Source organism: Palaemon carinicauda, chromosome 19 (assembly GCF_036898095.1).
Source record: "Palaemon carinicauda isolate YSFRI2023 chromosome 19, ASM3689809v2, whole genome shotgun sequence".
Lineage (NCBI taxonomy): Eukaryota > Metazoa > Arthropoda > Malacostraca > Decapoda > Palaemonidae > Palaemon > Palaemon carinicauda.
Window position 1 is genome coordinate 129,401,313 of NC_090743.1, and position 16,458 is coordinate 129,417,770.

At 42.5% G+C, this 16,458-nt stretch overlaps 1 protein-coding gene across 3 annotated transcripts in view; it reads left to right on the forward strand.

The window, feature by feature from the left end:
- Window positions 1–16,458, forward strand: part of Als2 (Amyotrophic lateral sclerosis 2) — a 90,089-nt gene that overhangs the window by 13,547 nt on the left and 60,084 nt on the right. For all 3 annotated transcript variants that reach the window (XM_068393982.1, XM_068393984.1, XM_068393983.1), the window contains exons 3-4: window positions 6,550–6,820; window positions 7,602–8,764. In XM_068393982.1, coding sequence (XP_068250083.1) covers window positions 6,550–6,820; window positions 7,602–8,764 — 1,434 coding nt within the window. The remainder of the gene's footprint in view (window positions 1–6,549; window positions 6,821–7,601; window positions 8,765–16,458) is intronic.

Sequence of the window (16,458 nt, forward strand, 5' to 3'; positions counted from 1 at the left end):
GTCGTGCTTCCGGCAAGACGTTCATGGATACGCTTATAATTTTGGAGTCTTGTTCACGGTTTTTGGTGAAGTATTGCTCTAAGATTTCAGCTTTCGCTATTCAGGAAGTTCTATTATTAGCTTAGCTAGCTTTTGGAATTAATTTGATTATGGTGACGAAGAGAGTATGAACTCTCTTTCACCTTTAAATGGCCGACCCTTCCCTTAGACGGAAGTGTTGGTGTCTAAGAGAGTATAGACTCTCTTTCTTAATTTTGCTTAACAAAAGTTATAGATTTATTTTATATCTCTCCGCCTTTTATAGGCCTCTTCGATTAACTTCCTTTTATTATAAAATTATTAAAATTAATTTTTATATTTGTTTATATTCGACCTTTCCTAATAGTAGGCGGTCTTTTCTTATACCGAAGTTAATTAACATTGAGCCCGTCATTTCGGTTTTACCTGTTAACATATTATGCTATTTTAATGTTTTTGAAAGAATTTCTTTGATAGTCTCGTACTGTTTCAAAGTTGAACTAACGTTTTGTTTTGTCTCTGCAGTTGTTGACGTTCAGAACGTTCAACTTGCGCTCTATCGTTACGATAGAGAGAGAATTTTCACGGTGTCACGTTGCAGTAAGAGTAAACCGTTTATAACGTTTTGTTCATTCTTTCTTAGCTTAATGGTTTTAATTCTAATAAAGGAACTTTTTATTTGGGAAATCTTTCAGTTTTTTTCCTTTAACAATAATATGTTTTAACGAGTATATATGATTGGGCTCTTCTCTCAGGTTCTAAGTCTAGAGAGAGAGAGAGAGAGAGATAGAGACGGAGGGAGAGAGAGCTGGATAAACGTTTCGTTCAAGCGAGTAACGTTGTTATCGTTTTTGCTCTTCTCCCTAGTCTCTTTAGGGGAAGAAGGTAAACGTTTCTAGAGTTTATTCTTGTTCTCAAGCTTTATGCAGTGAGAGATTTTAAACGTAGTTTATTTGATCTAGTGTTTAGTCTCTTTCCAGCCACTGAATTATTTATCTTTCATTAGATTTTTCTGTTACATTGTAATTCTGTTTTCGCAATTACTAACTTTTAAAGAAGGATAGAATTGCGTGTTTCAGGTACAAACCACTTAAAGTTTCGAGTTCAGTGAAATAAGTGCAAACAGAAATTCAAAAGTGATAAGTGATTAGCGCAAAGTGTGTCAGTGTTGTGCGTGAGGGTACTTCTTGCGTGCCAGTCGTCCTCCCAGTCCGGGACCTCTTGCAAGCTCCCAAGCCCAGGGGAGAAGCAATGTCGAAGGGCAAAAGGGTTCGGCAGGCCTTGATCGGCGCTCAGAAGTATCCTCGGTGGTTGCGGGCGTGTCTTACAGAGACCGTCACTCCCACCCGCAGACGATTGAGCCCTTATTTTACTCGTCTGCAAAAGAAATTTCGGGGAGATAACGCTGGACTCAGGTCTCAAGACCTCTTAAACGTAAAGTCCAGACCTCTAGAGTTCAACAACCCGGATGCAGTCATTGGGTTAGCTCTGACTCTCCGCAGTCATCAGGTGACTGCACACCTCCTAAGAGAGGTAAGGTGATGCCGCAACAGACCTCATCTTCTGTTAAGGCTTTGCCTCAGCAGACCTTAGCGTCTGCCGACCCCAAGATGACTTTGCTGCAGTCCATGAGAAGGTTACACCTCCTCCTGCGATCGCTCCGCCTCACCGCAGTCCAGTCTGCCAGGCGTACGATGTTGAGGTTCCTCAGGATACCTTTCCGCGTACTGAGTTGCCAGTTACCAGCGGTGTGCAGCAACCTCCGCCTTCCTTAAGGCAACCTCAGCAATGGGAGCAGGAATCTTATGCCTTACTTCCTCCGCTTCCGCTTGCGGTTCCACCAGCGAGGCAACAATCTCTTGAGGTACGACAACCTCTTCCATCAATGAGGCAGCCACCTCAGCACTCGCTGCAGCTTAGGCTAGCACCTCAGGAACCTCAACTCGCGAGACAAGAACTGCGTTCTGCGCAGCCGCTACCTCAACTCTCGCAGCTCACACCTCAGGAACCTTAACTCGTTCCTCAGGAACCTGCTACTGCGCATCCGCAACCCTTACAGCAAGCGCAACTCTTGAGGCAGCAACCTCATGCTATGAGTCAGCCACCTCAACTACTTGGAAATAACACCTCATTACTTTCATAACTTGCATTTGTAATCATATACATGTATGCCTACACAAACATTATGATAATGGAGGTTATTTGTATTACTTATATAAAAATATATATGTATTCCTTGCAATATATTTTTAACAATATCGCAAAATATGGCAAAAATATCTTCAAAACAAAATGAATCATGAGTTATGAATGTAAGGTAAATATTATGTTGATATTAAAACCCCATGCAAGCATGCATGAAGTAATGCAGTGTTGCCAACAGGGCGAGTTTCCCTTTCCTGAGGTGAAGTAGATTATAGTACATTTAGTGTAGCTTAATTCTACGATTATCATGCCGGCTATCAAATTCATCAACAAAACAGTCTAAATCAATTCCCTCGGCACGTGCACTTTCAATGGACGGTAATGCGATATTACTCACTCTAGCACTGGTCATGGAATTTCTGAGAAATGTTACACGCCATGCAACACGCTCTGCTTACCTTACAGCATGCTCTACATACAGCATGCTCTGCATACAGCATGCTCTGCATACAACATGCTCTGCATACAGCATGCTCTGCATTCAGCATGCTCTGCATACAACATGCTCTACATACAGCATGCTCTGCATACAACATGCTCTGCATACAGCATGCTCTGCATTCAGCATGCTCTGCATACAACATGCTCTGCATACAACATGCTCTGCATACAGCATGCTCTGCATACAACATGCTCTACATACAGCATGCTCTGCATACAGCATGCTCTGCATACCTTACCGCATGCTTCTCAGTCACACATCTTTGGTTGTTGCCAACTCACTAGACTGTCAAGCAGTTTCATAACGTTGCCTTCTAGTCTGCTGCTTTTGCACCATTGAAACCCTCACTGAGAGAACTTAGCTTTTCTCGGATATGGTCCCTGTAGATGAGAAAGTGCTTTTCTCCCTCCTTCTGATATTCCCTTGAGGACTCTGTCATTTGGAGAGGAGCCTTTAGCTGCGTAGCCTCCTATGGACTTTTATTTAAGCATAACATGCTTCCAGGGAAGGTAATGGTTCCACTTCAGTCACTAACCCCGTCTGTTACCACACCTGCTCCCATAGACCTTGAGCTGTGTTGCAAGACATGCAGTCCAAGCTTAGTCCTTGTTAAAAGATTTTTTGTTTACGGAGTCAGTGTGTCACTGGGAAGACGTTCAACAACCAGCAGAAGTGACTTGTTGTGACGCAGTGCGGCAACCTCAGCAACCCGATAAGGAGTTGTCTGTACGACCCAGACAGTCTAGACAGCTTCGGGTTGTCACTGTACTTCCTCGCTTCCCCATGGTTGACAGTTCACAGACTGTGCAGCAGTACCATGATCTTGTGTCCGGCTCCGTCAGACGACTGGCTTTTAAGAGCTCCCACAAGTCGTCGCTGTCTGGAGATTCTCAGATGGACTATGGATCTGACCAAGGAACTGGGCCTCCTGGTCAATTTTGAGGAGTCTCAGCTCATCCCATCCCAGACCATTGTCTCCCTGGGTATGGATCTTCAGAGTCGAGCTTTTCGGGCTTTTCCGTCGGCCCCAAGGATCTTCCAAGCCCTAGAATGCATCCAGAGCATGCTGAGAAGGAACCGATGCTCAGTCAGGTAGTGGATGAGTCTAACAGGGACACTTTCATCGCTGGCCCTGTTCATCGTGTTAGGGAGACTCCACCTCCCCCCCTTCAGTATCATCTAGCTGCTCACTGGATAAAGGACATGACGCTAGAGACGGTCTCAGTTCCTGTTTCCGAAGAGAGGAGGTCTTCTCTCGCGTGGTGTAAGAACAGCTTTCTTCTCAAGGAAGTCTACCTTTGGCTGTTCAGAAACCCGACCGCCGTCTCCTCTCGGACACATCAGACACGGGCTGGGGTGCGACTTTGGACGGACAGGAATGCTCGGGAACATGGAATCAGGAGCAAAGGACACCACATCAATTGCAAGGAGTTGTTGGCGGTTCTTCTGGCCTTGATAAACTTCAAGTCCCTCCAGCTTAACAAAGTGGTGGAGGTGGACTCTGACAACACCACAGCCCTGGCTTACATCTTCAAGCAGGGAGGGACTCTTTCGTGAAGTTGTTCTAGATCGCAAGGGACCTCCTCATCTGGTCTAAAGATCGAAAGCTCACGCTGGTAACGAGGTTCATTCAGGGCGGTATGAATGTCATGGCAGATCACCTCAGCCGGAAGGGTCAGGTCATCCCCACAGAGTGGACCCTTCACAAGAATGTTTGCAGCAGACTTTGGGCCCTGTGGGGTCAGCCAACCATAGATCTGTTCGCTACCTCGATAACCTAGAGACTCCTGTTGTATTGTTCTCCGATTCCAGACCCAGCAGCAGTTCACGTGGATGCTTTTCTGCTGGATTGGTTCCATCTCGACCTGTATGCATTCCCGCCGTTCAAGATTGTCAACAAGGTACTTCAGAAGTTCTCCTCTCGCAAAGGGACACGGCTGACGTTGGTTGGCTCCGCTCTGGCCCGCGAGAGAATGGTTCTTAGAGGTACTGCAATGGCTGGTCGACATTCCCAGGACTCTTCCTCTAAGAGTGAACCTTCTACGTCTACCTCACGTAAAGAAGGTACACCCAAACCTCCACGCTCTTCGTCTGACTGCCTTCAGACTTTCGAAAGACTCTCAAGAGCTAGGGGCTTTTCGAAGGAGGCAGCCAGAGCGATTGCCAAAGCAAGGAGAACATCCACTCTCAGAATCTATCAGTCTCAAGGGGAAGTCTTCCGTAGCTGGTACAAGACCAATGCAGTTTCCTCAACCAGTACCACTGTAACCCAGATTGCTGACTTCCTGTTATATCTAAGGAAAGTAAGCTCCCTTTCAGCTCCTACGATCAAGGGTTACAGAAGTATGTTGGCAGCGGTTTTCCGCCACAGAGGCTTGGATCTTTCCACCAAAAAAGATCTACAGGACCTCCCTAGGTCTTTTGAGACCTCAAAGGAACGTCGGTTGTCCACTCCAGGCTGGAATCTAGACGTGGTCCTAAGGTTCCTTATGTCATCAAGATTTGAACCTCTCCAATCAGCCTCTTTTTAGGACCTCACATTAAAAACTCTTTTCCTCGTGTGCTTGACAACAGCTAAAAGAGTAAGTGAGATCCACGCCTTCAGCAGGATCATTGTTTTCACATCTGAAACGGCTACATGTTCCTTGCAGCTCGGTTTTTACTAAACGAGCTTCCTTCACGTCCTTGGCCTAAGTCGTTCGAGATCCCAAGCCTGTCCAACTTGGTGGGGAATGAACTGGAGAGAGTACTTTGCCCAGTTAGAGCTCTTAGGTACTATCTAAAAAGGTCTTAACCTTTACGAGGACAATCAGAAGCCTTATGGTGTGCTATCAAGAAACCTTCTTTTCCAAGTTCTAAGAACTCAGTTTCTTACTATTCAGGCTTCTGATTAGGGAAGCACATTCTCATCTGAAGGAAGAAGACCTTGCTTTGCTGAAGGTAAGGACACATGAAGTGGGAGCTGTGGCTACTTCAGTGGTCTTCAAACAGAGCCATTCTCTGCAGAGTGTTATGGATGCAACCTATTGGAGAAGCAAGTCAGTGTTCGCATCATTCTATCTCAAAGATGTCCAGTCTCTTTACGAGTACTGCTACACCCTGGGACCATTCGTAGCAACGAATGCAGTAGTAGGCGAGGGCTCAGCCACTACATTCCCATAATCCCATAACCTTTTAACCTTTCTCTTGAATACTTTTTATGGGTTGTACGGTCGGCTAAGAAGCCTTCCACATCCTTGTTGATTTGGCGGGTGGTCAATTCTTTCTTGAGAAGCGCCGAGGTTAAAGGTTGTGATGAGGTCCTTTAGTATGGGTTGCAGCCCTTGATACTTCAGCACCTCAGAGTTGTTCAGCCTCCTAAGAGGAACGCTGCGCTCAGTAAGGAAGACGAACTTATTTAAGGCAGAGTAATGGCTCAAGTCGACTTCCTTACCAGGTACTTGTAATTTCATTGTTATTTTGAATAACTGATAATATGAAATACGGGATACTTAGCTTCTTGATATACATGTACACTGGTTTTCACCCACCTCCCTGGGTGTGAATCAGCTACATGATTATCGGGTAAGTTTAATATTGAAAAATGTTATTTTCATTAGTAAAATAAATTTTTGAATATACTTACCCGATAATCATGATTTAATTGACCCACCCTTCCTCCCCTTAGAACCAGTGGACCGAGGAAAAATTGAAGTGGTGTCAACAAGAAGTACTGCAGTACCTGGCCACAGGTGGCGCTTGTGAGTACACCCCCCTCTTGTATAGCGATCGCTGGCGTATCCCTTCCGTAGAATTCTGTCGGGCAACAGAGTTGACAGCTACATGATTATCGGGTAAGTATATTCAAAAATTTATTTTACTAATGAAAATAACATATTATCTAGGTTGAATTGGGAAGCAGGTGTGTTCGTGACGCAGCAGTGTACAAAGGACAGGTCGTATTTGTAACCGACGCGGGAGAAGTGTTTACCCAAGATTTAGAGAAGAAAGAAGTCCATCCACTCCCAGTAGTAGAACCAAAGAAGACATGCACACACGGCCAAGAGGAGAAAGGCCGACGCGTGCGCGTGCGGTCCGTAGCGGCTGGTTCGGATCACGTTTTGTTTTTAAGCAACCATGACGAAATATGGGTTCAAGGGAGAGGCCCGGCATTGGGTGGGTAATTTCATGTTTTCTTATGTATTAATTTCTTGTTTATAGAAGTACAGTATTAAAATACTTTAGTTCAGCATACAACATACAGTACGTGTTTCGATGCAAAGTTTTATGTCCCCTAAAACAATCAGAAAAATATGAAACATTGCCGTTATATAGCACGCGTACAGTATTCTTTTTTTCTTCTAACTATTGGATTCTTCCACTGATGTGCAATTGTTGAGGGGCAAATAGCATATCCAAAAGACAGCTAGACTCTTTTAAAATGATTAAGCCTAATATGCAATTGTTTTCCTGCTTTGAAGTTATTTTCAGGCCAATTACTGTAGTCTTTTCTCCAGAGCAGGTTGTTATTATCATGAAGTTGTTAGGAATCCCACTGAGCTACATTGTGAGATTCCCAGCTCCCAATCATGTCTGAAACTTGTACAAATGAAAAGTTGGAAACAGAATCGGTGATTTCTGATCTGTAGGATCCTTGAAGCATTTTCTATTGTTAACAATTATAGCAACAGTTCCCAGTGCAATTTTATATTATAGAAAGAAATAAGGTTTTATAAATTGTTTCTCTCTTTATATGCTTTACCTGTGTTATAAGAATAGGACAGCCATTTGATTTCTCTTTGTAGTTAGCTCATGCGGTATAGAATAATATGGTCAAGTTATGTATAGTTTTGAATTGTTATTTAAGCCTGTACTCTTGTTTCCTTGCTTGTACGCTATGATTATATGATGTATTTTCCCTTTCATTGTGATTATTTTTTTTTTCTTTTTAATTTAGGTCTCTTCACAAACAAAATTGAGAATGAAATAACCAACCCTGCCAGAGTCGACTTCTTCAAAGGGAGAAGGGTGATGCAGGTTGAAGCTGGAGCTTATTTTACAGTAGCCTTAGTAGAAGCCTTACCACCTGTTCACCCCGATCCCTCCCAGGAGTCTGACCACCTGCCGGACTTCGACTCTTATGTGCGGTCTTGCGAGCAGTGTCGGCAGGAAACTGGCGACCGGGTCTTGTTCGAAGATATAGACGAGTTTGATAAGTGTCCTTTGGGGTTGCTTGTCCGTAAAGATGCCTTTACTGACGGGAGATCCGACCTTCTCTCCCCTGCTCCCAGTAGGTCGTCTCGAAATAGTGTGTTCCACGAAGATGGGGAGTCTTCGGATTATGCCCCGGACGAGCTCGATCCTACCTCTGGGGAAGTCTCGTGCGATGGAACAACCCTAAACACTCCCGTTGAACAAAGAACGGGTATTGAGTTGAAAGAAATGAGTCGAGTTCATAAACACAGTGAGGGGAGTGACTTCGAGGTGGTAGACTGTAACGATGAAACAGAAATTGGGAAAGAAGTGGGCGATAGGAAACTTAGTTCTGGTGGGACCTCCAGTTTGTTCATCAATGCCGATGCTGCTCGTCAGTTCATTTCAAGGCAGCTGTCTTGGATGACGGCGACAAGCATCGAACAGGGCGAACTACTTGCTGATGAAAGAGTGAACAACAAGTACCACATAGACAGTGCAACCGAGCTGATCAAAGAAAATGTTGCGAGTGCAGCTAATAGTGCAGCTAGCTTAGTAGCCACAGGTGTCAGGACTGTAAGTGACAAAGTGGGACAGTTGTCCAGACATTTCAGTAGTAGCGAGGTGGCCGATGGAGAGCTTCATGACCTCTCTCCGGACTCAGATCCTTTTATCTTAGAATCTTCCAGTCAGACCCTAAAACCAAAGATGAGTAAAAGTGAGACCTTCAACACCAGCACAGGCAGCCTACCCAGGAAACTTTCTGACGAACACACCCGTAAGACTCATACCCGTACGGCCTCGGGTGGTTTAAGCTTCCCGAAGCTGGGTCGAGATGGTCTGCTAGCTCTTGATAAGGATCCCAAGCAAGTGGAAAAGAACTCGGGTATCATTGTGGATGGAGGACGTCACATTCTGAATACAGAGGTGAGATGGGGTGGGCTTTGGGTACAACAAAGGAATTTACTTCATTCATGTAACTATCAATTCTTATTGAATGGAACTTAATGGTATGATGACCTTAGATGACCGCGGAGGTAGCAGCAGTAGGGGATTCAGCATTATGAAGCTTCATCTGTGGTGGAAATGTGGGAGGTTGGGCTGTGGCACCCTAGCAGTACCAGCTGAACTCGGTTGAGTCCCTGGTTAGGCTGAAGGAACGTAGAGAGTAGAGGTCCCCTTTTTTTTGTTTTGTTTCATTGTTGGTGTCGGCTACCCCCCAAAATTGGGGGAAGTGCCTGGGTATATGTATGTATGTAATTTGCATTACTTTGAAATAGTGCTTTTAAGGTTTTTATTTTACAGATCCAATTTGATCTTTGTTCAGCAAATAAATTTATTTTTATACAATATTCTGGTAACATTGTCATTTCCTGCTCTGTATATTATTTTTTATGAAACTCCCCATAGGTTCATATTGCTTTTAATCAAAGGGAGATTATCCTGTTCTCTCTCCTTGCAAAATACCTTCCCCCTGGTAACCACCATGCCGTCTGTCGGTTGATGGCCACCAACTAGTTTATGATATAACTTATTATATTAATCTACTCTTCACTTCCTTGTCAGCTGGTATCTATATGAAACTTCTTTATTTTTCCCTAAGATTCAAATTGTTTTTTCAGTAGTTCATTTTGAATGATAACTCACAATGTGATTCAAATTTTTCCTGGCTTTATGTAATGTAACGTATCCGTTCAGCGCCCGGTGGCCGCAATGTTGTGTTAATGTTCATGGATGAGTATTGTTCACTCACATTCCATATTCTTTTGAAGTTATATCAGCTGTTACTGGATTGCTTTAATTACAAACGTAAAGTAATTATCATTTGGTAACTCTTTTGCTATATGCATTGTTTGCGTTTAGTTCAGGTATATCCAGAGAAGACTGAGAACACTAAGCTAACTGCTCAAGATTTGCTTAGCAGTTCAGTTTTATTCTTCTTGCGTTATTCATTTTAAATCTGCAACTTTTTGGCTTTTTGGACCATTGAGTTCTGAGGTAGTAGGTGATCTTGGCCACTTTTTTTATAACTTTATAATGGTGTGAATATTTTATTAAGGTTAGTATTAATATAATTAAAGGAATCTAATGGTTCATATTTTGTGGCTGTGAGCTTAGCCCAATTTGAAATTTTAACTAGTGTATTTTTTCGGCCACTAGATGTATTAATGTAAGGCTAGTACAATTTCTTTTAAATGAGTTCTTTGCCTAGAGAAACATAAAGTATACAGAAACCTATTTTGGTTAGGATGTCTAAATTACTTGAGCAAAGTTTTGATCATTCTTTCTGTTCCATTTCGCCTCTAGATGTATACTAAGACGATGTACAGTATTTTCACAGTTTTTGTTATCTTAGAGATAAATTGCCAGATGTTTGTCTCTAGTGCAAGAAAAGTGTCTCATTCAATTTCCGTTTAGTGTGGTTAGTGGTTACCCCTTTCTTTAAAATAATCAAATAGAATAATCAATGGTCTAACCTTCTTTATGAATATAGTGAACCTTATTCATCACATTAAAGGCCTAGGTGAAGCCTCTCATGCTCCTATGGTGGGGAGATGATGTCTTATTGACAAGTTCTTTCCAGAACCTTAAAAGTTTAACATTCCCCTAGTTAACTATGCTAAGAACACCATAGCCTTGCTGAATAAACGGGTTTCAGATGCAGAGAACTGTCTCGGGTTGAGTCCCGTCAACCTAAGTATTATGTACATACGGGGGCACACCCTACTACCTTGCTTATTGATCCAGACATGGCTGTCTTGACACTGGGTACCTCTTATAAATGGCTGATTCATCAAACAGCTGTCGTCTTTGGTCCTGAGCTGCAGAATCTAGAAGCTGCAGCTATGTCAGCCTTCCAAGTTTGCTCTTGGCTAGACAACTGGTCAGGAGCAGTCTTAATGGAGTGTCTGAGAGCCTTTTGGAACCTGATATCCAAAAGCAATAGGTCAAACTAGTATATTTGGAGCGAGACCTCTGGAGTTTATACTTCACCAGTGTGCTTTTATCTTGGGTAATTGTGTCCTAAAGAGGGGAGACGCCATTTCGTTCATGTTTACCCGTCACATTTCGGACAGGGACACATTAGCTCTAAGGATTACCAATGTAACAGACCAGCTGATTTTTCTCACCTGCAGAAGTGACTGCAGCAGTTGAGAAAAATGGAGAAGTATAGCCTGGCTTCCATTTTCAGGAGAGCAGCTGCATTATGCTCTTTTGCTTCAACCATGTCTAGATGCCTTGACCATGGCCAATCAATGCACTCTGTTCAGTGCAATGAGCATTGTACTGTATAAGACTTTAGTTTTAAAAGGTGAATAGTGAGGATTGGTTTGGGATCCAACAGAGAAACTTGATTGATAACAATTTTGGTTGTTTAACGTTAGGATTGGTTGCCTTTTAAACTAGTCTTGAATTGTTAATAGATTCATTAAACTACATTGTTACTTTTCCATCCCTTTCATTTCCTATCTCACCTCCATCAGAGTGGATGAATAAGCAATAATGAACAGAATTTGAATAGAATTTATTATGATGCTCATAAAGGTGACGCCCTCCTTCTTACCGATCAGCGATGTCAAGAGACCAATGATCAGGTTTTCGATTTTGAGAAGGTTAATATGTCTTATCATCAACTAGTTAATGGGTATCAACCACCAGAGGGCGTGATGATTCCCAGAGTGGGAGACATTTTGCGAAGAGAGAGAACGGAAAGTTTTTATTTTGGCATATGCATTGGCACAGATTTTAATAAAAGCAACATGAACCTCCGGTGAATATATAAATAATACATTTTATTATCAAAATTTTTTTTTTTTTTTTTGATGAATTTGTTGATGTCTTGCTTGTGTAATATTTTGCAGTTTGGTATCTGTATTCTGCTATTCCAAGATAGCTCAAAAGGTTTTGTTTTTTAAGTCGTTTTCAACATCGAAAAATAGGACAAGTCCATGACCATTAGTAAAGTTACAGTGCCATATTTAAGTTTTTTAAATATAAAACTTACCCGCTGGTTATATAATGGCTAAAGTCCCTGGACGCCTCGGCAGGAAATTCAAAATCTCTTGCGCAGCTAGCGCAGATATGCCAGGTGAACCCCAGCGCCCTCGCGGTACCACAGGTAGAACTATACCCAACCAATTCAGATTTTCCCTGCCGGCATAGCCGTCGGTTCTCTTGGAAATTCTTTCTCGCTTTTTACTCTGTTTGGACGTTATTTGTGGTGATGTATTAACGTTTTTTGTGTTTAGGCTTTCGCCTTTTTTCTTTTATTTGAAATGTGATCACGTATTTATAACTTAAAAGGTAAGATTAAAAGGTTTATCGACCTATTTTAAACCTCACGAAAGCATAGGACGAAAGGTAAACTTCTCGTCCATTGATGACGTCACAGCCTTATGCGTAGGCTATAAGTCCGACTTGCTTTTACAAAGAATTACAAGTGAATATTTTCGTTTGAAATTTTAAGTTATAAATTTAATTAAAGGATTATTAATCTAAGAAAATTTTGTCCCTTTAATAGTTTTCTTGAGGTAATCTTCAATCTGTTTGCTAAGATTTACTAGCGTTCAGTTGTTACGCAGTTATCGGTATTGTTACAATATTACGATATTTCGTAGAGATTTTTATGAATACTGTAGTACATTCTTCTTACTTCTCAAGTTTTTTAGTTGTACTACATAAAAGGAACTTTTTATTTTGAAATTAATTGTTCCTGTCAGTATTTTTCCTTAGTCAGAAATTAAAGGAAGTTAAATTTCACTTAATGTTTATACGAATCGATGTAGTGCATGATTCTATGTATAGTTGTTTTGGAATACTAAGATCGTTTTTATACATACATACATACACCAAGGCACTTCCCCCCATTTTGGGAGGTAGCCGACATCAACAAATGAAACAAAACAAAAATATGAGTGATGATTCATCTCTTATTGGAATTCCTTTATTTAATGGTTTATTTTATTTTATAAATGTTATACCTACTAAGGTAATATTTAATATTTGATATTTAATATTTTGTTACATTTACTGTATATGGGATTCGGTACTTTTGTATTCCCATTCAAACATTGTCCAGTTACAGATTTATAAGTCTCTCCCTACGGAGTTCGTTTCCTTTGAGAGAGTGTATTCTTTGGTTTTCAGGTAATTATGAAACTATCTTTGTGCCAAAGAGTAAAGTGCACATTTTTTAGTGATAAATTGTGCAGTGAATTTTATTTAGTGGAGAGTGCTTCTGTTCGGACCTGTCGTTATCCTAGCCTTAGACCTCTGTCGAGCTCCCGGACCCAGGGGGAGAAGTTAAGTCGATCGGCGAAAGGAATCGAGAGGGTAACCAGGTGTTACAGTCTTTTAAGACCCGAACTGAAGTCCTCTCGAGCGTTTTCTGTCAATCACCAGAACGCTTACCCTCGCTATAGATAAAGCGAGGTATTAGTGTTGTCAAAGGCGCTAAGCTGAAAACAAAATTAGATTCGTTCTGCGTGTGTTGCGTTTCATGCGGCGCAGACGCAGTGCCGCCACCGCCACCTGATGGGTGTCGTCTCTCGACAGTGGCAAGTGCTATGGTTCGACGTAGTTAATGCTGAATACGTTTCGCCTAAGGTTGATGCTTGATCTTTGTAGTTAGGCATGAAACAGCATCTATCTTCGTTTATGCAGTCTTTTCAGCCTGCCGTTAACAGTGCGGTTGGGTGTCTCGATTCCGGTCTTTGACACGGTCGCATAGGCGTCGTGTCTTTAACGGTGAGGACTTGTTGTCGCACAGGCGGCCTACCAACCGCAATGTTCAATGGTGGGGAAAGTGGATGCTTTACTTCGATTACCTGCTCAACGCAAACTGACTGCTCATAGCACCTAGTATCAGTCTATACAGACGCGCCGACGTTCGCCAGGCAACAGAGCCGCCCAAGCGTCATCGGAACGGTGCGGCAACGGAAACGGAACGTCGACGGAATGGAGCGAAGCACCACGTCAGTGTGGACGCTTCAGCGTCAGTGTGGACACTTTGTGTCAGTATGGACACTTCAGCGTCAGTATGGACGCTTCAGCGCTAGTGTGGACGCTTCAGCGCTAGTGTGGGCGCTTCAGCATCTGTGTGGGCGCTTCAGCGTCGGGGTGGACGCTTCGCTACCTATGACGAGAGACTTTGATGTCTACCTGACCATGAACGTCTAGTGTTAAGTTATTGTTGCTCCAGGCGCTATATTAAGAAATATATTATAACTAGAAAGATATTATATTCTTGGACCAAGGGCGGCTGGGCTAACTCTTGGTTGTGAGAACTAGAATTAAAACCTCTAAGTATTGAGGTCTGAATTCAGAATCATAAGGAGTGGATTCCTAAGAATCAAGACTTCTCTTCCTAGGATAGAGATTGTAAAAGGAAGGGAATAACTTTCAGAAACTCATGAGAATTTTTCTAAAGAGTTTCCCTCATATTTTTTACCTGCTGCTCCTCGTTCCGACTTCAGAGTTTTCGCTAGTTGAGTTGATGGTGTGTCTAGTTATTTTATTTTATTATTATTATAAGCCAGCTACAACCCTAGTTGGGAAAGCAAGATGCTTTAACCTAAAGGGCTCCTTTAGGGAACGTTGGCCTAGTAAATTAATGGTAAAATAAATTAATAAATTCACATTAAATCATTCTCAGGAAAATAACGAACCTTGGGAGAAGGAAGGTCGGTAGGCTGAGGTTCTTCGCGGACCTTGTGCATTAAACGTCTGTTCCGCCGAGCAATATTGTTGATGCAGTCCAAGATGTTCTTTCTCCACTTTGGAATGACAAAGTTGGAATGTCTTGAAGTGATCAGTTCGTCATCGCTATGGTATCATGGATCTTGTAACTGTTTTCTGCATATTGGAATGCAGTTCCCTGACGAGAATGACTTTCTACGTTTTCCCTGTCCTCCAGACTAGGAAGTTACTCGTCATGTATGCACGCGAATAGAATTTTCTTTCGCAGCAAGCGTGTTTTGATGCTTAAACAGGAAGCAATCGAGTGTTTTTTTTTTTCTCCACGAGAGAAGCGGAAGTCAGACAAGTCACATACAATTCTAGCTCTTCCTCTGGATTCTGACTCATTTTCAGGGAGGAAAGACTTTGCCCTCATCGAAGGTCGCAAAACCTAGACTTGGTAGTCACCAATCAATTTGTCCTAGACGTTTCAGGAGTCGTATGTTTTCTTATCCTGCAGTATCAAACGTTCGGCGGAAGTTTTTTCTTTTCGGAAGAAGGCGACGTGTCGACACCAGAATCGTGTAAGACATAGTTCTTCGGGGGAAAAGGTGCTCAGTCTGCTTCTGTTCACACGTCTTTCCCTCCCCCAGTTTGGGGAAAGGTTTATTACTTTCTTCTGAGGTCTAGCGACTACTGTTGACGGTATCTCTCAGCATTGGATACGTTCAGTTCGCGCACAAGGCGCGCTTGAAATGTCATAGGGACTCTCCCAGGTCGCTCTCAGGACTGCGGTTGATGTTCTCTTGTGACCGATATGGACAAGTTTTTGGGAGGCGGTTCTAGATCCTAATTCTCTCTCACAACATGTTGGGTGTAGGCAGCATGCTGGAACCATACTGGACTCATGCTGGGACCATGCTGAGTACATGCTGGAAGCATGTCTTTAGTCCTTTTCCCCTTGTCAGGATCGCGAACGTTTTATGTTAAACCTTCAAACTTTAGGCCTAGCTGCCTCCAGTATTTCGGAAAACCCCTAAGATCTAGAGGGTTGTTTGAAGGAGACAGGTGAGGCTTTCGCTTGTACAAAGGACATTTGCCTCAAGGTTTTCCAACCCAATTAGAGTGTTTTATGGAGTGGTGTAGAGCTAGAGCTGGCTCTTCATTAGGTAACTCTAACACAAGTGGTATATTTTTTCTTAGACCTTAGAAGAAAACACATTTTCTTTCCTCCTCGGCCATCAAAGGGTACAGGAGTATGCGGGCATCTGTCTTCAGACGCAGAAGATTGGATCTATCAAATAGAGACCTTATAGGTCTTCTCAGATCATTTGAGAGGACTTGGAGGCATCAGCAAGATGCGCCAGCCTGAAATTTAGGGTTCGTTTCTGGAGTTTCGCGGTAGTGACAGATCCGACCCTTTACACTTGGTTTCTTTTTAAGGCCTAACTTTGGAGACTTTCTGAGTAAGTCTACCATAGTTGAGAGTCAATGAAGTTCACTCTTTTAGCAAGAACACGGACTTCACATTGGTTAAGCCATAGGTACCTTGCAACCTGGATTCTTGGTCACTAACAAACATCTTTCTCATCCATAGCCTAAATCTTTCGGGATCTCTATTCTCTCGAATTTGGTTTGGGATGGGCTGAGAAGTAGTTTTTTTTTTTTTTTTTTTCCCCAATTAGAACGATGAAAGTTTTATTGGGACAAGAGCAAAGAGGTTAAGAGTCTATTCATAACTCTTGGGTGCACGGTCAAGAAGCCTGCGCTATCCATGTCTTAAACATTCTATCATCTCGTACCGACTTTGGTTACAAAGGTTTTTCCACACGGTTGGGTGACAGATCATAAAATGTTGAAAGAGTAAAGACTCACGAAGTTAGAGCTGTAGAAGCTTCGGTAACTTTTAAACTAAACTGTTCTCTGCAGAGCATCGCCTATAC